This window comes from Mustela erminea, chromosome 8, assembly GCF_009829155.1.
Source record: "Mustela erminea isolate mMusErm1 chromosome 8, mMusErm1.Pri, whole genome shotgun sequence".
In the NCBI taxonomy this organism is placed as follows: Eukaryota; Metazoa; Chordata; class Mammalia; order Carnivora; family Mustelidae; genus Mustela; species Mustela erminea.
Genome location: NC_045621.1, coordinates 92,016,773 through 92,039,785, shown reverse-complemented (window position 1 = coordinate 92,039,785; position 23,013 = coordinate 92,016,773). Strand labels below are relative to the sequence as shown.

General features: G+C 35.0%; 1 protein-coding gene across 3 annotated transcripts in view; it reads left to right on the top strand.

The window, feature by feature from the left end:
* The window catches only part of HNMT (histamine N-methyltransferase), a 46,088-nt gene that overhangs the window by 5,815 nt on the left and 17,260 nt on the right, over positions 1 to 23,013 (top strand). For 2 of the 3 annotated variants that reach the window (XM_032356245.1, XM_032356244.1), the window contains exon 3: positions 7,152 to 7,204. In XM_032356245.1, coding sequence (XP_032212136.1) covers positions 7,152 to 7,204 — 53 coding nt within the window. Of the gene's footprint in view, positions 1 to 2,662; positions 2,744 to 7,151; positions 7,205 to 23,013 lie in introns of those variants that run through there. The other variant, XM_032356246.1, reaches the window with a different exon arrangement.

Below are 23,013 nucleotides of genomic sequence, written 5' to 3'. Positions count from 1 at the left end.
CCCACTCAACTTAAATCTTGCATATCCAAATGTTTGTAGAATTCCAATTAAAAAGAGAAAACAAAAAACAAAGCACCCTGACAAAACACAAACTTGCCTTCAAACTATATTCTCCAGCTTCTTTTTTTTCACCATATGCAGTCACCCAAGCTGGAAATTCGACAGTCATAATACCGTTTTCCCTTTTATTAGCATCAATCAAAAGCAAGTCCTACTGCTACCTCCCAGTAAATCAACCGATTCCATTTCCAGTACGAACCATATACTGAGCTCTAGTTTTTTCTTTAGTTTTAATCGAAGTATAGTTGATATACAGTATTGTTTCAGGTACACAATGTAGTGATTCCACAAGCATACACATTACAAAATGCTTACCACAGTAAGTATAATTACCACTTGTCACCATAAATTATTACAGTATTATTGACTATATTCCCATGCATTCCCATGCTTATTTGTTTTATAACTGGATGTTTGTATCCTTTAAACCCCATGCCTATTTCACCCATCACCTCACTCCCCACCCTCTGGCAACCACGTGTATTTTCTATATTTATGAGTCTGCTTCTGTAGTTATTGTTGTTGGTGATGCCTATTTGTTAGTTTTGTTTTTTAGATCTGATGTATATGTGAAATTATAAGGCATTTATCTTACTCCATCTTCTTTATTTCACTTAGAATACCCTCTAAGTCCATCTATGTTGTCACAAATGGCAAGATCTCATTTTTTAAATGGCTGAGTAATATTCCGTTGTGTATATGTATCACATATTTCTCCATTCATCCATTCTTACTTAGGTTGCTTCCATATTTTGACTTTTATAAATAATGGTAAGCATAGGGGAGCATATATCTTTATTTAGTGTTTTCCTTCTCTTTGGGTAAATACCCAAAAGTGGAATTGCTAAATTGTGTGGTATTTTTATTCTTAATTTTTTAGGAATCTGTTTTCCATACTGTTGTTTTCCATAGTGGCTGAACCATTTTACTTTCTGACCAGCAGTGCACCAGCGTTCCCCTTTCTTCACATCCTCACTGACACTTGCTATTTTTTGTCTTTTTGATACTACCCATTCTGACTGTTGTGAAGTAATATCTCACTATGGTTTTCATTTACACTGCCCTGACATTTAGCGATGTTAAGCATCTTTTCATGTGTCTGTTGGTCATCTGTATATCCTCTTGGGAAAAATGTCTATTTAGGTCCTCTAAGATTTTTAATTGGACTTTCTTTCTTTCTGTCTGTCTTTCTTTCGTTCCTTCTTTCTTTCTTTCTGTTGAGTTGTAGGCATTCGTTATATATTTTAGATGTTAACCCTTTATGGGATATGTCATTGGCAAATATCTCCTCCCATTCACTAGGTTGCCTTTTGTTTTGTTAGTGGTTTCTTTGCCATGCAAAAGCCTTTTAGTTTGAAGTACTCCCAACTGTTTATTTTTGCTTTTTGTTTCCCTTATCTGAGGAGACAGAGGAAATATCTTGTGAAGGCTAATGTCCAAGAGATTACTGCCTATTTTTTCTTTTAGGATTTTTATGGTTTCATGTCTTATATTCAGGTCTTTAATCCATTTTGAGTTTATTTTTCCTTATGGTATGAGAATGTGATCCAGTTTCATTCTTTTGCATGTAGCTATCCAGTTTTCCCAGTAACATTTATTGAAGAGACTGTCCTTCACTTGTTCTATTTTAAGATTTATTTGTTTGTTTTAGAGTGAGAGAGCATGGCAGAGAGAGAATCTTTCAAGTAGACTCTCCACTGAGCATGGAACCTGACATGGAGCAAAATCTCATGACCCATGAGATTATGACTAAACCAGGAGTCAGATGCTTAATCAACTAAGCCACCCAGAAACCCTCTCATTGTATATTCTTGACTCGTTTGTCATAGGTTAATTGAGAATATAAGTATGCATTTATTTCTGGGCTTACTATTCCATTCCATTGATCTATGTGTCTGCTTTTGTGCTAGTAGCATATACTTTTGATTATTATCACTTTGTAATATAGTTTGAAATCTGGGATTGTGATACCTCTAGCTTTGTTGTTTTTTTCTCAAGATTTCTTTGGCTATTTGAGGTCTTTTGTGGTTCCTTACAAATTTAAGGATTATCTGTTCTAGTTCTGTGAAAAACACTATTGGTATTTTGAGTGAAATTGTATTAAATCTGTATATTGCTTTAGGTCATATGGACATTTTAACAATTTTAATTCTTCTAATCCATGAGCATGGTATATCTTTTCATTTATTTCTGTTCCTTTAATTTCTTTTATCAGTGTCTTATAGTTTTCAGAGGATAAATGCTTCACCTCTTTGTTTAAATTTATTCTGAGATATTTTATTCTTTTTTAATACAATTGTAATTGGGATTGCTTTCTTATTTCTCTTTCTGCCAGTTTGTTACTAATGTACAGAAATGGAACAGATTTTTATTAATTTTGGATCGTGCAACTTTACTGAATTGATTTCATACCTCTAATAGTTTTTTAGTGCATCTTTAGGTTTTTGTACATAAAATATCATATCTACAAAGAGTGACAGTTTAACTTTTTCCTTAATAACATGGATGTCTTTTCTTTTTCTTGTCTGCTTGCTGTGGCTAGGACTTCAGTACTATGTTGAACAAAAGTGGTAAGAGTGGACATCCTTATCTTGTTCCTGACCTTAGAGGAAAAGCTTTCAACTTTACACCAGAGTATAATGCTAGCTGTGGGTTTTTCCTGTATGGCCTTTGTTATGTTAAGGTATGTTTCCTTTAAGCCCACTCTGTTTACAGTTTTTAACATTAATAGATGTTCAATTTTGTCAAATGCTTTTTTGCATCTAATGAGATGATCATATGATTTTTGTCCTTCCTTTTGTTAATGTGGTATATCACATTGATTGATTAGCAGATATTGAATCATCCTTGTATCCCAGTATCAATCCTATTTGACTGTGGCGAGTGATCCTTTTAATGTGTTGTTGAATTTGGTTTGCTAACATTTTGTTGAGAATTTATGCATCTATGTTGGATACTGGTCTGTAATTTTTTTTAAAAAAATTAGTATTTTTATTTCATTTTGGTATGAGGGCAATGCTGGCCCCACAGAATGAATTGGGAAGCATTACTTCCTCTTCCAGTTTTTGGAATAGTTTGGGGAATAATAGGTATTAACTCTTCTTTAAATATTTGGTAGAATTCTCCTGTGAATCCATCTAGTCCTGGACTTTTGTTTGTTGGAAGTTTTTAAATTACTGATTCAGTTTTGTCAATAGTAATCTGCCTGTTAAGATTTTTCTATTTATTCTTGATTCAGTCTTAGAAGATTATATTTTTCTAGGAATTTATCCATTTCTTCTATTTCTCAGTGTATAATTTGTTTGCATATAATTTTTCATAGTATTTCTTATAATCTTTTGTATTTCTGTAGTGTCAGTTGTAACTTCTCTTTCATTTATGATTTTATTTGAGTCCTCTCTCCACTTTTCTTAATGAATCTGACTGAAGGTTTATGAATTGTTTAACTTTTCAAAGAACCAGCTCTTGGTTTCACTGATCTTTCTAATTGTTTTTTAAGTCTTGATTTCATTTATTTCCTCTCTGATATTTATTATTTCCTTCATTCTACTAACTTCAAGCTTCATTTATTGTTCTTCTAGTCCTTTAGGTGTATGATTTGATTGTTTGAGATTTTTCTTGTTTCTTAGGTAGACCTGTATCAATATCAAATTCCCTTTTAGAATTGCATTTGTTGCATCCCAAACATTTTGCACTGCTGTGTTTCCAGTTTTATTTTTCTCCAGGTATTTTTAAAAAATTTTCTCTTTGATTTTTTAGTTGACTCATTGGTTTTTTTAGTAGTGTGCTGCTTAGCCTCCATTTCCCCCCCTCTTTTTCCTTATAATCGATTTCTAGTTTCATATTGTGATCTTTTCTGATGTTTGATGTAATTTCACTTCTCTTAAGTTTATTGATACAAGTTTTGTAAGCTAATATGATCTGTCTTAGAGAATGTCTATGTGCACTTGAAAAAAATGTGCCACTGTTTGCTTATTAATTTTCTGCCAGGATGGTCTATCTATTGATGTAAGTGGTATGAAAGTCCCCTACTATTATTGTATTACTGTTAATTCTTTATGTCTGATAATATTTGATTTATATATGTAGGTGCCTCTCTGTTGGGTGAATAAATATTTACAATTGTTAATAATTGTTTTTGTAGCTCTTCTCTTTTGTTTTGCTCTTGCTGTATTGCCAGGTGATTTGATGACTTTCTTTAGTGTAAAGCTTGGATTCCTTTCTCTTTACTTTTTGTGTATCTACTATAGGGGTGTGTGTGTGTGTGTGTGTGTGTGTGTGTGGTTACTATGAAGTTCACATATAACATTTTATGTATATAACAGTCTATATTAAATTTATGGTTACTTAAATTCAAACACATTCTAAAATAAAAACATTTTTACTTCTGTTCCATGTTTTATGTATATAATATCATATTTTACAACTTTTTATTCTGTGTAATCCTTAACTAATTTTTGTAGATAGAATTTATTTCATTACTTTTATGTTTTATCCTTTATCCTAGCTTTATTTGATTTTTACCAGTGAATTTTTTTTCCTTCATAGTTTTCTTATTTCTAGTTATGGCTTTCTCTTTTCCACATAAAGAAGTCCCTTTAACATTTCTTGTGAGTCTGCTTTAGTGATGAATTGCTTTAATTTCTGTTTGTTTGGGAAACTCTCTCTCCTTCATTCTGGATGTTAATCTTACAGGTAGAATACTCCTGGTTGTAGGCTGCTTTTCTTTCAGCACATTGAATACATCTTGCCACTATCTTCTGACCTGGAAAACTTCTGGTGAAAAATCAGGTTATAGCATTGTGGGATTTCTTCTGTACATAAGTGCTTTCTTTTCTCTTGCTGCTTTTAAGATTTTCATCTTATCTTTAGTTTTTGGCATTTTAATTATTATGTATCTTGGTGTAGACCTCCTCTGGTTCATCTTGTTTGGGGCTCTCTGTTATTCCTGAAACTGCTTCCTCCCACAGGTTGGTGAAGTTTTCAGCAATTATTTCTTTGAGTAAGTTTTATGCCCCTTCTTTTCCTTCTGGCACCCCTATAATACAAATGTTAGTACTCCTGATGTACAGAGGTCCCTTAACCTATCCTCATTTTTTGAAAATTTTTCTTTTTGCTGTTCAGCTTGGGTGCTTTCCATTATCCTGACTTCCAGATTGCTGCTCTGTTCTTCTGCATCCTCTAATGTGCTGTTGATTCCCTCTAGTATATTTTCCATTTCAGTTATTGTATTCTTTAGCTTTGATTGGTTCTTTTTTCCATTTTTCTGTGTTTTCACTGAAGTCCTCATAGAGTTCATCCACTCCTCTTCCAAATCTGGTGAGCACCTTTATAAACATTACTCTCATTTCTTCATCAGGTACCTGCTTATCTGTTTTGTTTAGTTCTTTTTCTGATATTTTGTCTTGTTCTTTGTTTGGAGCATATTCCTGTGTCTTCTAATTTTTTTTGATACTCTGTTTATTTCTGTGCATTAGTTGGTCAGCTATATCTCATGGTCTTGAAAGTAGTGGTCTTATGTAGAAGGCATTCCGTGGGGCCCAGTAATGCAGTGCCTCCATTCGCCAGAACCAGGTGCTCCTGGGGTGTCCCTTGTGTGGGCTTTCCATACCCTCCTGTTGTGATCAGATTGCAACTACTGTGAGCACAATGATGGCCAGAGATGGCCTATAGCTTGGATGGCTGACAGACCAAGCTATAGCTTCTGGGCACTTGCTGGTCAGTGGTGTAAGCTCCCAACACAGCTTTCAGAGAGGCTTAGCCACAATTACTGCAGGTTTGCTGGTGGGTGGGGCTGCCCCTTAGTATCCTCAGTGAAGAAATCACTTTTGTGGGGCACTGGTCCCAGGTGGGGTTGTCTTCTGGGTGTGGTGGTGTAGGACCTGCTTTGAAGGGCTGCCTGCTGGGGCAGGTCTGCAGGGGTTTGCCAGGAAGAGCAAGCAGTAGATGGAGAGTGGCAACATTGGCTACTACCAACATCTAGCTAGTTAGACTGAAAAAGGGCAAGAAAAATGAGGCCTGCCAAAACTTCCATTCCTGGAGAAAGCTTCTACCCTCCAGCACAAACGCTGAGATTAGTCAATACATTTCTTCCTTCATGTCCAGGTACTTTTCAAACTTCTGTCTCTGTACTGGGTCTCTGATTGAGTGATATTGTGTGCTGACCTTTTAGGAGCAGAGTCTCCGTTTTCTATGGCCTGGCTCTCCTGGAGTTAATTCCTGCTGATTTTTCAAAGCCAGATTTTCTGAAGGCTTGTCTTCCTCGTATAGGTTCCTGTAACACGGGGTGCATCAGGTGGGGCTTCACCCCCTCACACCTTAGGAAGGATCTCCTTGCCTTTGATACCCCTCCAGCCTTTAGTTGCCATGCTGAGGGTTTGGGTCCTCCCTATGTCCACCCCTCCTACCCTTCTTGATATGGCTTCTTTATGTCTTTAGCTGTGTAAAATCTCCTTCTGCTAGTCTTCAGGTTGTTTTCGGGGTGAGTTGTATTATATGCCATTGTGGCCTCAGTGTGTCTGTGGGAGGAGATCAGTTTAGGATCCTCCTACTTTGCCATCTTTCCCTTTTCTTAATACTGGATTGTATTATCTCACATTTTAACTTAAGAACAAAACAGAGTTTTATTCACTTTTATATCCCTAATGCTAAATATGGACACACAATAAATGTTTAAAAACATTTGTTCATTGAAAGGAAGTTATCAAGAAAGAAGAAAGCATATATACAGTATGAATCACCTTAGCCTTCCTTCTACTATAATGGATGGCTTATTAGATCACTAGACTCAAAGGCTCACTTTATCTGGTTTTTTTCTCCATACAATCTCTAAACAAATGGCATTTCCTGTCTCTGAAATGTTTATAGTGCTCTTTTCAAAAGTCTCACAGTTCAAAGTCATTAATGAGTAGAACATATTTCCTAAAGATTTCTAAACACAGCAGTGTAACCACTGACCTGAGTGTGACCTTTCATGTTGACCTAGTTTTTGTTCATTATAATTTTAGTTTATTCTCTTCAACTAGATTCAATAATCAGATTTTACAAAGCACATAGCACATTTTTCTTAAATGACATAATTTTTTTTTCAGGATTGGTGATAGAAAATCTGAAATTAAGATTCTAAGCATTGGCGGAGGTGCAGGTATGAATAACACATTTTTAAAATTTGTATTTCAGTCCAACCATCGTGCTGTTTGATAGCAATATTTTTCGTTCTTTAAGATAACTATTTTTCTTTACTTTTGGAGGAGATTGGCTTATTAAAACTAGTAAGAGTAGTTATTATTTCAACTAAGATTAAAGGCCCCTATAAGGGGCACCTGGGTGGCTCAGTGGGTTAAAGCCTCTGCCTTTGGCTCAGGTCATGATCCCAGGGTCCTGGGATCAAGACCCATGTCAGCCTCTCTGCTCACTAGGGGGCCTGCTTCCTCCTCTCTCTCTGCCTGCCTCTCTGCCTACTTGTGATCTCTGTCAAATAAATGAATAAATAAAATCTTAAAAAAAATATAAAGGCCCTCATAATTTTATAACACTTGAGATTTAAGCCTTCATTAGTATAGAAATATGGATAAGATGTAGCATTTAATATTTATTTTTTTAAGATTTTATTTATTTGACAGAGAGAGGGAATGAGAGAGAGAGAGTACAAGCATGAGCAGGGGGAGCTATAGAGGGAGAAGCAGACTCCCCACTGAGCAGGGAGCCTGATATGGGACTCAATCCCAGGACCCTGGAATCATGGCCTGAGCCGAAGGCAGATGCTTACCTGACGGAGCCACCCACGTGCCCTGAAGTGGCTTTTTAATACTTTTTTATAAATGGAAAAACACATAGAGTAAATTTAAAGGTAACTTTTATCCAAAATCATTTAATTGTTCACGGTAAAGGAAAATTTCACAGGATATTCCTTACGCTTGTGCCACCTATGCGTGGTCCGTGGACGGCTTGCTGGTTTGCAAACTGTTAATGGTCCAGGAGGAGACAAAGAAGCATGCACTAAAATGTAAATCTGTGCATAGCTCCCTTCATTGAGAAACTATCAATATAAGGGGAAAATATGTTTAATGACATAGTTAATTTATACTCTTATGGCCCCACTCTTTGAGTTGTACTGGCCAAAACCTTTCCCTTCCTTGGATTCAGTTCCCAAACTTCCCCTCCAAAACACTCCCAAATCCACTTTTACAAGCACTTCATGGCCTCACTACTCTTAGATCTGTCCATGTATCCTAGGAGAAAATGGATGTCTGAAAAGGCAGATTGATGTGGGTGTAGTTTCTGACTCTGCCATTAGAGCTTCTGTTTACTCTTCAGTAAAATGGAAACAATGAATTCTACCCCATAGGGTTGTAGTGAGAACTATACAGATAAAGTTTATATCATGCTTAGCACATTGTTACCACTCCTGTAAGGTACAGGCTGGTCCCCTCTTCAAAAATAAAACAAAAAATTTCATTTGCAGACTTCCCCTCATAACTCTTGAGTAGTGTTGGTTTTATTTTTAAGTTGCTGGTCACCTGGAGATCTGAGTTAATATATTGATATGTAAAGTATAGTTATATATATATTACTTATATATTTATACCTTTATTTCTTCCTTTGTTTCTTTTATTATTTTTGATTAAGTGATATTTTTGATTTTTTATTATTTTGATTAAGTGATAGCTTAGTATTGGTTACTTCCTGGTAAGAAGTAGACACTACACTACAACATGTTATATAGTGTCAAGTGGTGATCTCTTGGGTTTCTCAAGTATAAATGCTCTAGTGACATGTACTCTAAGTTAAATTGTGACCCATGTGAACCCAAAGATAACTAAGAGCCCTCTAATGGAATTAGAATAATCTGCTTTTAATGTAGTCATTTATTCATTTTTCATATAATATACTGTGATATGATGTAATGAGGCTTAACTATTTAAAATAATTTTTGTTTATTATTATCTTCTACCAAGAAAATAGAAACCAGCAAGGACAAATAATGAAGGATACTATCATGAACAGTATTTTAGAGACTGCTTAAGTGAAAATATCCTATCATTGCTTATTGATATTCTGAGTCCTAAGGATTATAAAAGTAAATTCATTTAATCAAGACAGTTTTTCCAGTGAGTTTTGCATATGAATTTCAGGCACCCAACAGGCAGTGAGACTATCATTTGATAGTGTCACTTGTGCTTGGACAAGAAGAGAAGCCCTACAAGGAAAAGTAATTAAAAACAATCTCTATCATGGCCAAGTTAATTGACCTTTTAATATAAAGTTAATTGAATTTCTAATGTAAATTTGTCCAGATGCTTATAAGCTATCTAGAGAAAGGAACATTTGGCCTGCACAGTGATTCCTTACACAGAGGTGCACATAGGAGCTAATATAGAGAACTTATCAAAACAAAGGAAGCAACACTTGGAATTTTTCTGACTGAGCCCTAACATTGTATTAATAACAGGCTCTGCCTTGGGGAGAGAATATGGGTGCCCTTTAAGGTTACTCTTCATAAGAAATTGATCAGAAATATAAGAAGAACTCCCAGGGAAATTCAGGCTATAGATACTTAACATTCTCTGCTTAAGCAAATCAGCTATATGAAATAAAAAATTTTTATTTAAAATTCCTAGGTCTAGATGTTCCTGGCATGAAAAAGCACTGCTTTATAGTGCGAGGACCCCATTTACTTAGTTCGAATGCTCGCATACCAATTGGGACATGCTTATTTGATAACCTGCCATTGCCTAACTGCAAGCACTGGGCAGAAGAACAGTATATTACTATACAATGAGGAACTTCCTATCTTTTAGAGAAATGGTCTCTCCACATGTTCTACAATCTACAGGATACCTGAGAGTTTTGCATTATCCTTTGACATCAGTATCCTTTCAAGTCAGTCACTGAACTCCAATCCATGGCAAACAAGGCCACTGGCCCTGTCTAGTACTTGTGCTTAGCTCCCATATTGTATCGTACAAGATTCTACTTCCTTCTTAGCTTATAGACCTGTATGGTTTCACTGTGTAAATGTTCTCTTCCTGATTGCCTAAATACCTGCAGATTATCTTCTGCATATCTTTGGTGCAAATATTTTCTCTACATACATACTGGTGCAACCACTTCTCCCCACTACAATGAACAAAACAAGTAAAAGCAAAGAAACTAAAAACTTCTCTAAATGAAATTGCTGCTTTTATCACTTAATACTCATGCTCTTTGTCAGCCTATTTGGTTTTCTTTTCAGAAACATGGGCAGGGGAGTACTATGCACCCTTTTTGTCTCCTGCTTCTCTTCTGTAGAAGTTGGTGACATGCTTTAATGAAACACAAAGCAACTGGATTTGCTTTTATTCAAGGTCTTTAAGTACTCATACCTTGTTCATTTTAGCAATTGTTTTTAGATACTGAGAACAATTGCATTGTATTCTAAGTCTCATAGGATATGTTTTTTTGGTTCACTCTGAATACTGATGCTTGAGCCACTCAATGGGGTTTCATTATTATTTGATTTTTAATGAATATTGTCTTTATGGTGGATAGTACATGAAGAAAAAAATATTCTTTTTGGTAAAGGAGAATGCTAGTAATTTACACTGCATACATTTATGCCTGGAAAAATGTTCCAGAAGGCTGTAATGGGCAATGTGTTCTCCTTGCTCTGGGCTCTGCTTAAAGGAAAACCTGCTGTACTATTCAGTCCTGATGTTCAAATGCCAGAAAGCTTTATAAGGATTAGATAAGATGGTAACAAATAATTTCATTTTATCCAATCTTCTTACTTCTATTTTTATTAACCTTTTATGTACTGACTCAACTGCCATTTTATATATATATATGTTTATAGATAATTTTTTAAGATTTATTTATTTTATAGAGAGAGAGCGGGGGAAGGATAGAGAAAGAGGGAGAGAGAGAATCCTCAAGCAGACTCCCTGCTAAGCACAGAGCCCCATGCAAAGCTCAGTCCTAGGACCCTAAGATCATGAACTGAGCTGAAATCAAGAGTCAGAAGCTTAACCAACTGAGCTCCCAGGTGCCCCTATAGATAATCTTTGATCAACTGAAGCAACTCACATATGAAATATAGGTAGTATGAAACCTCTCATGACATATTTTTGGTAATAATTCTGTTGACATAATGCTGAGAGCAATTAGGTGATTTTCTTGTTCTACAACAACACACAGACATCAGCATTCCTACTGAGGTTAAAAAATAGAAAAGAGTTTAGAAACCATCAACATCTCATTCTACAAATAAGAAGCCCGAGAATCACCAAAGCAGAACAAAAGGCAGGTCTCTTGACTTTAGTCCAGTTTAACAGATTTTATGAAACAAATATAAAAGTTAATTATTGACTTGGAAAACAAGATATTAGGCACTTAGTAATAACCAGCTATTTGAAAATCTAATCTTTTGGATATTAACTCTGTCTCTGTTCATAAGGACATGTTAAGGTGACACAGAAGTTTTATTTTCTAAGCTAGTTGGATAGAAGGGAAGGAAATGTAATTAGGGCAGGAACAGAAAGAACCAGTGTGTTAAGTTTAGAAGCAAGGAGGTGGTAGGAACTAAAGGTTAATGTTTTTCAGTCATCCAGAGTAAGCCAACCATTTATATCAGCAAACTGGGAATGACTGGAGAAATACAGAAAATGAGGGGATTTTTTTTTTTTTAAGCCCAATACTTGGGGGGGGGGATAGAATGTGGTTTTTCCCATCTTCAGATATTTCATGTTGATCAAATTACAGAATATCTACCCCCTAAAGAACCAATGGTTGTAAGAGAGAAAGATTTCTTGAGTCAATATTAAAATTTACTGAACACACTTGTCCAGAATGAAAGTACACATCTTGAGATAAGGTGTTATCTGTGGTTCAAGGAGTAAGCATAGGCTAGAAAATATTGCTCAGACATGCTGTGGAAAGGACTTAGGCACTGATTTCTTGGATGCTGGGGGCATTAAAGGTGCTTTTGATCCAAAAAATCTATGGTTTCATGAGTAACCTTCTAGAAAGTGGTAGACATTTCTCCAGAGTGGTATGGCTCACACCATGTTTGGCTATACTGAGGAAGTGGAGTTTAAATGGGACTTCTAGACATGCATGTAATTTTAATCTGTAATGCTTATAAGTTGAAATGAGTAAGTACTATTTTACTCAAGTGCAGCATACTAGTAGATATTCTCAATCTATTGATTAACTAATTTACAGAATTCAGGACTGTCTGCTTTGGATAATCATAGTTTAGGGCCTCAGATATTTTGTTAAAGGCATTCATAACCATATTATTATAACTACATATAATTTTAACAAAATAGTTTACCACAGTGTATTTAAAACTTTCAAGTGAAATGGAAGCATTATTAACAATAACTACATTACTAATTTGAGAGAAGCAAGCATATTGCTATAGCATTGGAACCATTGTCATTAAAACCGGAGTAAATAAGATTGTTTTGGGTAATTCAATAAGGCTTGAAACAAGAAAACAGGATAATGAGCAGAGTGAAGACAAAACTACCATTATTTGCAGATTAAATGACTGTATACTTAGAAAGGCAAATAAACTCAGTTGTACAGCCTTAGAATTCATAAGAATGCAGTAATGGCCTGATATAGGTAAAACAGATAAAAAGCAATGTGATAGATCCACATTCTTTTTCTGTTAACATGTGAGCTTTTTATTCACAGTTTTGAATATCTACAATGTACTTGAAAGTCCTTAGCATGTGGTTTGTTCAATTTTTCTGAAGGAAAAATTTGTATCTTGTCAGTTTTTGTGACAGTTTGGGACAATCTCTTTAATTAGTGAATAGGCTTCCACTTGACATTTACTACTGAATAAAACTTTGTGATTTAATGTATATACTCATGCAACCCAGTGTAGGGGGTCTGTTGTTATCTTCATTTTGCAGATGGTGAACCTAATAAAGGGGCTTGAGGATTACAGAGATTGGGATCAATGTCCAGGGTCTTCTGTAGCTTTGTTTCTATCAACAACAACAAACTTATAGAAGTGATGAAAAAGTATTTGATTAGCTAATAATATTTAATATGAAAATAAGCAACCTATTTGAAGAAAAGTTCAAATTTTCACTGAGGACAACTCGACAAGAATTTAAAAAGCCATTAGGTAATACTAATGAGATTACAGTGATATGGAAGCTTTCATGTATAAAAGGTAAAGGCATGAAATGAAATTTTCCTGAAGTAATGTATCAAAAAAAAGTTCTGGTATTCATCAAATACAGAAAGACCTGTTCATTCTGGCCATAAAAATACTGACATGCTTAATATATAGCCACCCCCTTGCTGTCCCACCACAGCGCCAGCTGCTGCTTCAGCCCCTCCTCACGGGGTCCTGGACATGTCTACTCCCACCCCGTACCCCTGTCCTCTGCCCCCCATCTCCAAGAGCTCCAGCATTTAGACTGGTCTTGCGCAGTGAGGAAGTCTCTAAGAATGTGCTATAGTTCTTCAGCCTGCATCCTTTCTCAACATCTGGCACCCTTGTCCTTAGGCCTTGTCTTTTGTTTTGTTTTGTTTTTTTATTTTTAAGACCACCAAAGCCCAAAAGGCTTATTCTAACCATGAGTTCTGGTTCTTGGAATTAATCTGAAAAAAAAAAAAAAATCAAGATTTTTGCACAAAAAGTCAGGGTTTGTTGTCAGGTTCTTCATAATAGAAAAAAATTAACTATATACCAACTAACTATATATTAAGATATATTTACATATAAATATGTATTCATATATATTTCCACATACAAATGTGTAAGTTTATATACATTTATATTATAGTATCAAAGATAATTAAAACAATTATTCCATTTTAGAGAATATAGTATTGCCACCATAAATAACACATTTAAGTATATTTTTTTATTATTTTTTAAATTTTTTATTTTTTTATAAACATTTATTTTTATCCCTAGGGGTACAGGTCTGTGAGTTGCCAGGTTTACACACTTCACAGCACTCACCAAAGCACATACCCTCCCCAATGCCCATAACCCCAGCCCCCCTTCTCCCAACCCCCCTCCCCCCAGCAACCCTCAGTATTCATGATTTAACTCTCAAGTAAGAAAATCAAAATAGTTCATATACATAATGATCTTGCCTGGGTAGACTAAAGGAAATTATTTGAAAGTAAAAAAGGAAGAGCATAAGCAGGAAATAAGCTAAAATGTTAATTTTTGTTTTCTCTGGTAGTGAGCTATTTATTTGATATTTTACTTCATATCTTTTTCTCAAGTTTTCTGTGGTATACATTTTATAACCAGGAACAGGAAAAATAAATCGAATTAAAATTATAATCTTATAGTTGATGAGAGATGATGATAAAGAGTATACTCATTGACTTCTGACAGCAACTTTAGCTATGTGGCTGATACCCAAAGCACTGCTCCCACATATATGTTTTTGGGACAGTTTTCCTTTGGCCATTTATGACTCACTGGCAATAGCATTATACCTGTACAAACATTTTAAGAACCATGTTATCTGTGTTATAGCTTAGCAGAGGTTTTTTTTTTTCAGAGGACACAGATTCTTCCATGCCTGATCCAAGTACATGTTAGTCATTATTATGAGGGTGATGGTGGCCAAAAGGATGGTAATTGTCCACTGCCTCTTTTAGAGACATTTGTTAATAACGGATTCCTGTTTTTTTATTCCATGAGGGTAGCAATCCCTTAGACTCTATTCATACGAAGGTATAAATGACTAATAATTTTCCTCAACAAGGAAAATTTGTGTTTTAATGATTATTAATATTGCAGGCTCACATGAGTGCTTGTGAAGTTTATTTGAGAGACAGAGAGGTATGAGAGAGCATGCATGCATGCCAGTGTTGATGAAATCACACCATCTGTGTGATTATCTCGGACTACCTTTGCCAGTTCAAGTAGTTTAATCTTATAAGTCCTGTCTTTGGGCATGAGGAAGAAAAGTTAAGAGAATGTTAGCACTTCACTGAGGGTAAATCAGTGTAACTTTTAGACATTACAATATTGTATGGATAGACTTTACTTCTTTCTATGTATGTGTTGAAGTAGCTGTCAAGTATCTGTACAGTTAGGATTTATAAATTAAATGTTAAGGTAAAACTCATGTGAATTGTCTATCAAATATCTCTACATTTCAGTGTTAGGCACCTTTTGGGACATTTTTTTCTAAGTTGTACTTCATACAACATTTTGGTAGCATGGCTCTTTTTAGGCCTCCTGCAGTTGCAAAGTATTCAGGCAGTTTTGTTCCTGGGCTAATAGCCAGAAGACACACAAAAACAAATGGCAATGCCCTTTTGACTCAGAATTTATATTTATAATTCCCTTCCTGAGACCCTAGAGCTATTTTAATATTCTATCTCATATTTCTTTACTGACAGAATTGCCTCAATCCTGAGGCACCCAAGGAAAGAGAGAGAGAGAGAGAGAGAGAGATGAGGTGATCTTGTCAAGAATCTTCTATCATTCTCACTGCAGCTCAACATCAGATTGCTCTTGCTCTGGTTGCAAACCCATAGCTGAAATTGTTTTTCATCACTAAGCACAGAGTTATCTGGGCAATTTTTCTCCATACTTTTTTTTTTTTTTTTGCTTGATATTCTAGTAGAGAGAACAAAGAAGATTATGATCTTAATGCGACATGTAATAGAATAAAATTTTTCCTGCTATTAATCTAAAGAATACACATGCATTTCAATATGAGAAATGAAGCAAGAATAGAAGGAAATCAAATGGCAAGTGGTATCTCCAGTCTTTAATCCACCATTTTCTTGACCCAAAGATTTTCTCATTTTGGGAAACTCTAAGGTTCTCAAGCTGGGATTTGTGTTTCATTTGATGGAAGACAAGTAAGAAGAACAATCTAGACAATACAAATACATGATGACTGCTCTTACAAGTTGTCATTTTATTATGTAGCTGCTCATTTAGAAGGGTAAAACTTCATTCCCTCATTCCTCATCTCCTTAAACTTTCTCTTAAATGTCACTTTTTACATGAAGACTACTTGACCAATCAGTCGAGATTCACAAACTCTCCTCCATGGCTTCCCCCTTGCTCCTTTTGCCTTGGTTATTCTCCATGAGACTTATCACTATTCATACCAGTTGAGTATTTTTGTCTGTATTATTCATTGCTATATCTCCAGTGATTAGGACTTGGCATTCAGTAGGTGCTGAAAAATATTCATTGAATTAATGTAAAATAGCTTCAATTTATTGAGCAATTACTATATAATCATGAACTGAAGTACAAGATCTCCATATAGTGCCTCTGCCCTTTACAATAGCATAGACCACATTATCCCTAATTTACACATATGTACTTTAAAGGGTAGAGATATTAATAAATTTATAGAAGATAATTATGGAAAATACTAAATTTGAGCTCAGTTTTGTCTATTCATAACCTCTAAATTTTCCTTTTCATATTTTTTTTTCTATATTTAATCAGCTGACCTTGGATTTCAAGCAAGAATGTAACACTCCTCTGCTATCTGATTAAATAGATCACTCAAGTTCAGGGAATGGAGAAAGTTGTCTAGAAGATGAGATCTCCGCCCCCTTTCCTTGTTTTTGAACTTTTTCTAAGTTCCACTGTCAGGGATTTCAAATATATATATCCCTTTAAATACAGATATGATGCATTTAAAATATGGCTCATATGAAATCGAGATATCCCAACCACAGAAATATCTGACTATAAAATTAAATAAAGATTCAACATAGCCCCGAAAGAGAAACAAAGTCATTTTATACTTGTGGCTGATTTGAGGAATGGGGTGGTACAAAGGAAGATTTGTATGAAGGGGATTTTAAGAAATTAATTTTCATTTAACTTTCTAAATTAAGATCAGCATATTTTGTTTGAGAGAAAATAACACAGGAAAAAGGAGAGAAGGGGGCAGAGAATTTATGCAAAGAAATAATAACTGAAAACATCCCTAATCTGGGAAAGGAAATATATTCAGATCCAAGAGCACAGAGAACTCTCACCAAAATCAACAACGGCAGATCCATACCAAGATATATTGTAATTAAATTGGTAAAATATAATGATAAGGAAAAAAATTTTAAAAGCAGCAAGACAAAAGAAGACAATAACATGCAAGGGAAAACCCACAGGGCTAGCAGGAGATTTTTCAAGCCAACTCCTTTCTTAACAAGCCAGAAGGGAGTACCATGATATAGTCACAGTGCTAATGGTAAATATCTGCAGCCAAGAATACTGTATCAAGCAAGGGTATTATTCAGAATACAAGGAGAGATAAAGAGTTTCCCAGACAAACAAAAACTAAAGGAGTTCATGACCACTGAAACAGTCTGCAAGAAATAGGAAAAGGGACTCCGAGCAAAAAGAGGAGACCAAAAGTGACAGTATAAAGGCAGGAAACACAAAAGCAGTAAGAACGAATATTTCTGTAAAAAAAATCAGTCAACTCACAAAGTAAAAGAATGCAAAATATGGCAGTGTATACATACAGCATGGGGAGGAGAAGAGTAAAGAATGGGTTCAAACCTAAATGACCATCAACTTAATAAAGATTGCTATATGCAGAAGAGGTTATATGCAAACCTAGTGGTAACCATATATTAAAAACCACTGATAAATATGTAAAGAATAAAAAGAAATCCAAATATATCACTGAAGAAAATCAGCACACCATGAAAGAGAGAAAGAGAACAAAGGATCAGAGGAAATATCAAAAACAACCACAAAACAAATAAAATGACAATAAATTCATACCTATCAATAATTATTTTGAATATAAATGGACTAAGTGCTCTAATCAAAAATGTAGGGTGACAAAATGGATAAAAAAATAAGACCCATCTATATGCTGCCTCTGAGACTCATTTTAGACCTGAGGACACCTGAAGATTGAAAAGGAGGGGATTTATCATGCAAATGGGTGTCAAAAGAAAGCCAGAATATCAATGCTTATATCAGACAAATGACTTGAAAACAAAGACTCTAAGAAGTGACAAAGACAATATATAATAATAAAGGGAGCCATCCAACAAAAAGATGTAACAATTGTTAAATGTTTATGCACACAAAATATAGGAACACAATATACATAAAAGTTACTAGCAAATACAAAGGAACTAATTGATAATACAGTAATAGTAGGGGACTTTAATACTTACATCAATGGACACATTATCTAAACAGAAGATCAACCAGGAAACAATGGTTTTGAATGACATACTGGAACAGATAGATTTAATAGATATGTTCAGGACACGCCATCCTAAAACAGCAGAATATACATTCTTTTCTAGTGCACACAGAATATTCTCCAGAACAGATCATATATTAGGTTACAATATAAGTCTCAAAAAATTCAAGATGATCATAGTCAACACTATGTAACTAGAAGTCAACCTCAAGAAAATGTTTGGGAAGACCACAAATACATGGAGGTTAAATAACGTACTACTAAACAATGAATCAGTCAGCCAGGAAATCAAAGAAGAAGTAAAAAAGTACATGGAAACAAATTAAAATGAAAATATAACAATCTAAAACATTTGGGATGCAGCAAAAGCAGTTCTTAGAAGGGTTTATTGCAATTCAGGCTGACCTCAAGAAGAAAGAAAAATTTCAAACAAAAACCTAACTTTAGGCAAAAGGAGCAAGAAAAAGTACAACAAACAAAACCTAAAGCCAGCAGAAGGAAGGAAATAATAAAGATCAGAGCAGAAATAAATGATATAGAAACTAAAACCACAATAGGACAGATCAATGAAAGCAGGAGCTGTTTCTTTGGAAAAAAATTCAATAAAATTGATCAACTCCTCACCATACTTAATGAAGAAAAAAGAGAAATGACTCAAATAAAGTCACAAATGAGAGATGCAAAATAACCAACACCCAGATATACAAACAATTATAAGAGAATAAAGTGAAAAATTATATGGTAACATACCGGACGACCTACAAGAAATGGATAAATTCCTGGAAACATATAAACTGCCTAAACCAAAAAAAGAAGAAACAGAAAATTTGAACAGATCAATAACCAGCAAAGGGATGGAATCAGTAATTTAAAAACTGCCAGCAGGGGCGCCTGGCTGACACAGTGGGTTAAAAACCTCTGCTTTCGGCTCAGGTCATGATCTCAGGGTCCTGGGATCGAGCCCCGCATCAGGTTCTCTGCTCAGTGGGGAGCCTGCTTCCTCCTCTCTCTCTGCCTGCCTCTCTGCCTACTTGTGAACGCTCTCTGCCAAATAAATTAAAAACAAAAACAAAAACAAAAACCCCAAAAAACAAAAAAACTGCCAGCAAACAAAAGTCCAGGACCACATGGCCTCACAGGTGAACTCTACGAATCATTTTGAATTTTGGAACGCTGAAAAAAAAAAATTTAAATTTTTTAAAATGCTAATAATTATCTCCAAATAAAAAAAGAAGAAGAATTAATATCTGTTCTTCTCAAACTATTCAAAATGTGGAGGAGGAGGAGGGGAGAAGGGGGAAGGGGGAGGAGGAGGAGGAAGGAAAACTTCCAAATTCATTCAATGAGGCCAGCATAACCCTGATACCAAAACCAGATAGACACCACTAAAAGGGAGAACTACAGGCCAAGATCTCTGAGGAACATAGATGCAAAAGTCTTCAACAAAATACTAGCAAACATAATCCAACAATACATTTTAAAAAATCATTCACCACGATCAAGCATGATTTATTCTGGGAAGCAAGGGTGGTTTGGTATTTGCAAATCAGTCAATGTGATACCTAACATCAGTAAGAGAAAAGATAAAACCATACGATTATTTCAATAGATACAGAAAAAGCATTTGACAAAGTATAACATCCATCCATGATAAAACCCTCCATAAAGTAGGTTTAGAGGGAACACACCTCAACATAATAAAGGATATATATCTTCCTCAGTGGGGAAAAACTGAGAGCTTTTGCCCTAAGGTTAGAAATAAGACAAGGATGTCCAACCTCACCACTTTTACTTAACAGAGTACTGAAAGTCCTAGCCACAGCAATCAGACAACAAAGAGAAATAAAAGACATCCAAATCAGTAAAGAAGTAAAACTTTCACAATTTGTAAGTGACATGATACTCTCTATAGAAAACCCTGAAGACTCCACCAAACAAACAAACAAACAAAAAACCTTACTGGAATTATCAGTTTCATTTACCAAATGAAATCAGTAAAGTTGCAGGATACAAAATCCGTGTACAAAATCTTTCGCATTCCTATACACTCGAAACAACAGAAAGAGAAATTAAGAACAAAAATCTCATGTACAATTACATCAAATATAATGAGATATCTAGGAAAAACTTAACCAAAGAGGTAAAATACTTATACTCTGAAAACTATAAAACACTGATGAAAGAAAATTGAAGATCATACAAAGAAATAGAAAGACATTCCATGCTCATGGATTGGAAGAAAAAATTTTGTTAAAATACTCATAGTACCCAAAACAATCTACACATTTAATGCAATCCCTATCAAAATACCAACAGCATTTTTCAAACAACTAGAAAAAACAATTCTAAAATTTGGATGTAAAGACCCCAAATAGCCAAGCAAGTTTGAAAAGAAGAGCAAAGCTGGAGGCAGTGATCTAAACAGTATGGTACTGGCACAAAAATAGACACATAGATCAATGGAACAGAATAGAGTGTCCAGAAATAAACCTACACTTATATGGTCAATTAATCTACAGGAAATGAGGCGGGAATATACAATGGGGAAAAGGCAATCTCTTAAATAAATGATTCTGGGAAAACTGGATAGCTGCATACAAAAGATGACCCACCATATTACACCATACACAAAATTAAATTCAAAATGGATTAAAGGCTTAAATATGACACCTGAAATCCTAAAACTCCTAGAAAAAATATTGTCAGTAGTCTCCTTGACATTGGCCTTAGAAACATTTTTCTGGATCTGTCTCCTCAGGCAAGGGAAACAAAACCAAAAATAAACTATTGTGACTGTGCCAAAACAAAAAGGTTTTGCACAGTGAAAGAGACAATCAACAAAACAATAAGGCAACCTACTGAATGGGAAAGATATTTGTAAATCCAGTATCTGATGAGTGGTTAATATCCAAACTATGTAAAGAACTCCTAACTCAATACAAGAAAAAACAAATAATCCAATTAAAAGTGGGCAGAGGATTTGAATAATCCTCTGAGGATTCCATTCCTATTCAAATCCTCAGAGGATTTGAATAATTTTCCAAAGAAGACATACAGATAGCTAACAAACACATAAAAAGATGCTCAACATTACTCATCATCACGGAATTGAAAATCAAGACCACCAGTGAGATATCACCTCACACTGTCAGAATGGCCAGTATCTGGGCAAAGATGTGGAAAAAAACTAATCTTCATGCTCTCTTGGTGGGAATGTACATTGGTGCAGCCACTATGGGAAACAGCATGGAGGTTCCACAAAAAAATTAAAAACAGAAATACCATATAGTTCAGTAATTACACTTCTGTGTATTTACTTAAAGAAAACAAAAGAACTAACTTGAAAAGTTATATGCATCCCTGTGTTCATTGCAGCATTACTTACAGTAGTGACGATTTGGAAGCTACGTAAGTGTCTACCAAATGATGAATGAATAAAGAAGATGTGTGTACACATATACACACATGCACGTGCACACAAACACAAACACAGGAATAATCCTCAGCCATAAAAAAGAATAAAATATTGCCATTTGCAACAACATGGATTATGCTAAGTGAAATAAGTCAACCTGAGAAAGACAAATACCATATGATTTCACTCTATTTAAAAAAAAAATTTTTTTTTAATTTTTTTATTTTTTATAAACATATATTTTTATCCCCAGGGGTACAGGTCTGTGAATCGCCAGGTTTACACACTTCACAGCACTCACCAAAGCACATACCCTCCCCAATGTCCATAACCCCACCCCCCTAAAAATTTTTTTTTAAGATTTTATTTATTTGACAGAGATCACAAGTAGGCAGAGGCAGCAGAGAGAGATGGGGAAGCAGGCTCCCTGCTGAGCAGAGAGCCCGATGCTGGGCTTGATCCCAGGACCCTGGGATCATGACCTGAGCTAAAGGCAGAGGCTTTAACCCACTGAGCCACCCAGGTGCCCATGATTTCACTTTTAAATAGAATATAAACAAAAACAAAACAAACAAGTGAAGCAGAAACAGACTCCTATATATAGAGAACAAACTGGTGATTGCCCAAGAAAGGGGGTTGGGGTATGGGCAAAATGGATGAAAGTGAGTGGGAGGTACATGTTTTCATTTCTGTAATGAAAAGGTCACGGGAATGACCTTAAAAAAAGGGGGGTGGATGAAAAATAACCTGTAATTCCACCACCTGAGATAACCAATGATTGTAAACTGGTGCATATCTTTCTAAACACTGTATATTAAAACAAAGTACTCTATAACATTTTGACACATTTGGATTTTCTCAACTTTGCTCAAGTTTTACATATTAACCAACTGAGAAAATCAATTACATCATCATAAAATGCACAGACTCCAAAAAGATAGTATATAAAAATAGAGTTTTTAAATCATTATAATTTTTCCATTTGACATAGAAAACTGCAGATTTTGTTCCAAACCTTTAAGGGGAAACACATAATAAGACTTTATTTAACCCCAACAACTGTTGGCATTTATGTAGCTGAAGATTTAAGATGTTATAAATAAGTAGTCTACAACTGTCAGAATTACGATCAAACAATGCCTAATAAGAGACTGACTTTGAGATAAACATGTATTGCCTTCTTCTCCGTAAATGCTGTTTTCTTGGATCTCAAAGTTAGGATTTCCAGGAGGCTTTGCAATGCACAATAAAAGTGTTGGCTTCCACATTTCTTTCATTTACCTCTTAATTTGCTGAGAATTTCTGAATTATTTGATTGATTCATTTCTAGTTTACTTTCTCCCATTCTTTTGGCATGTT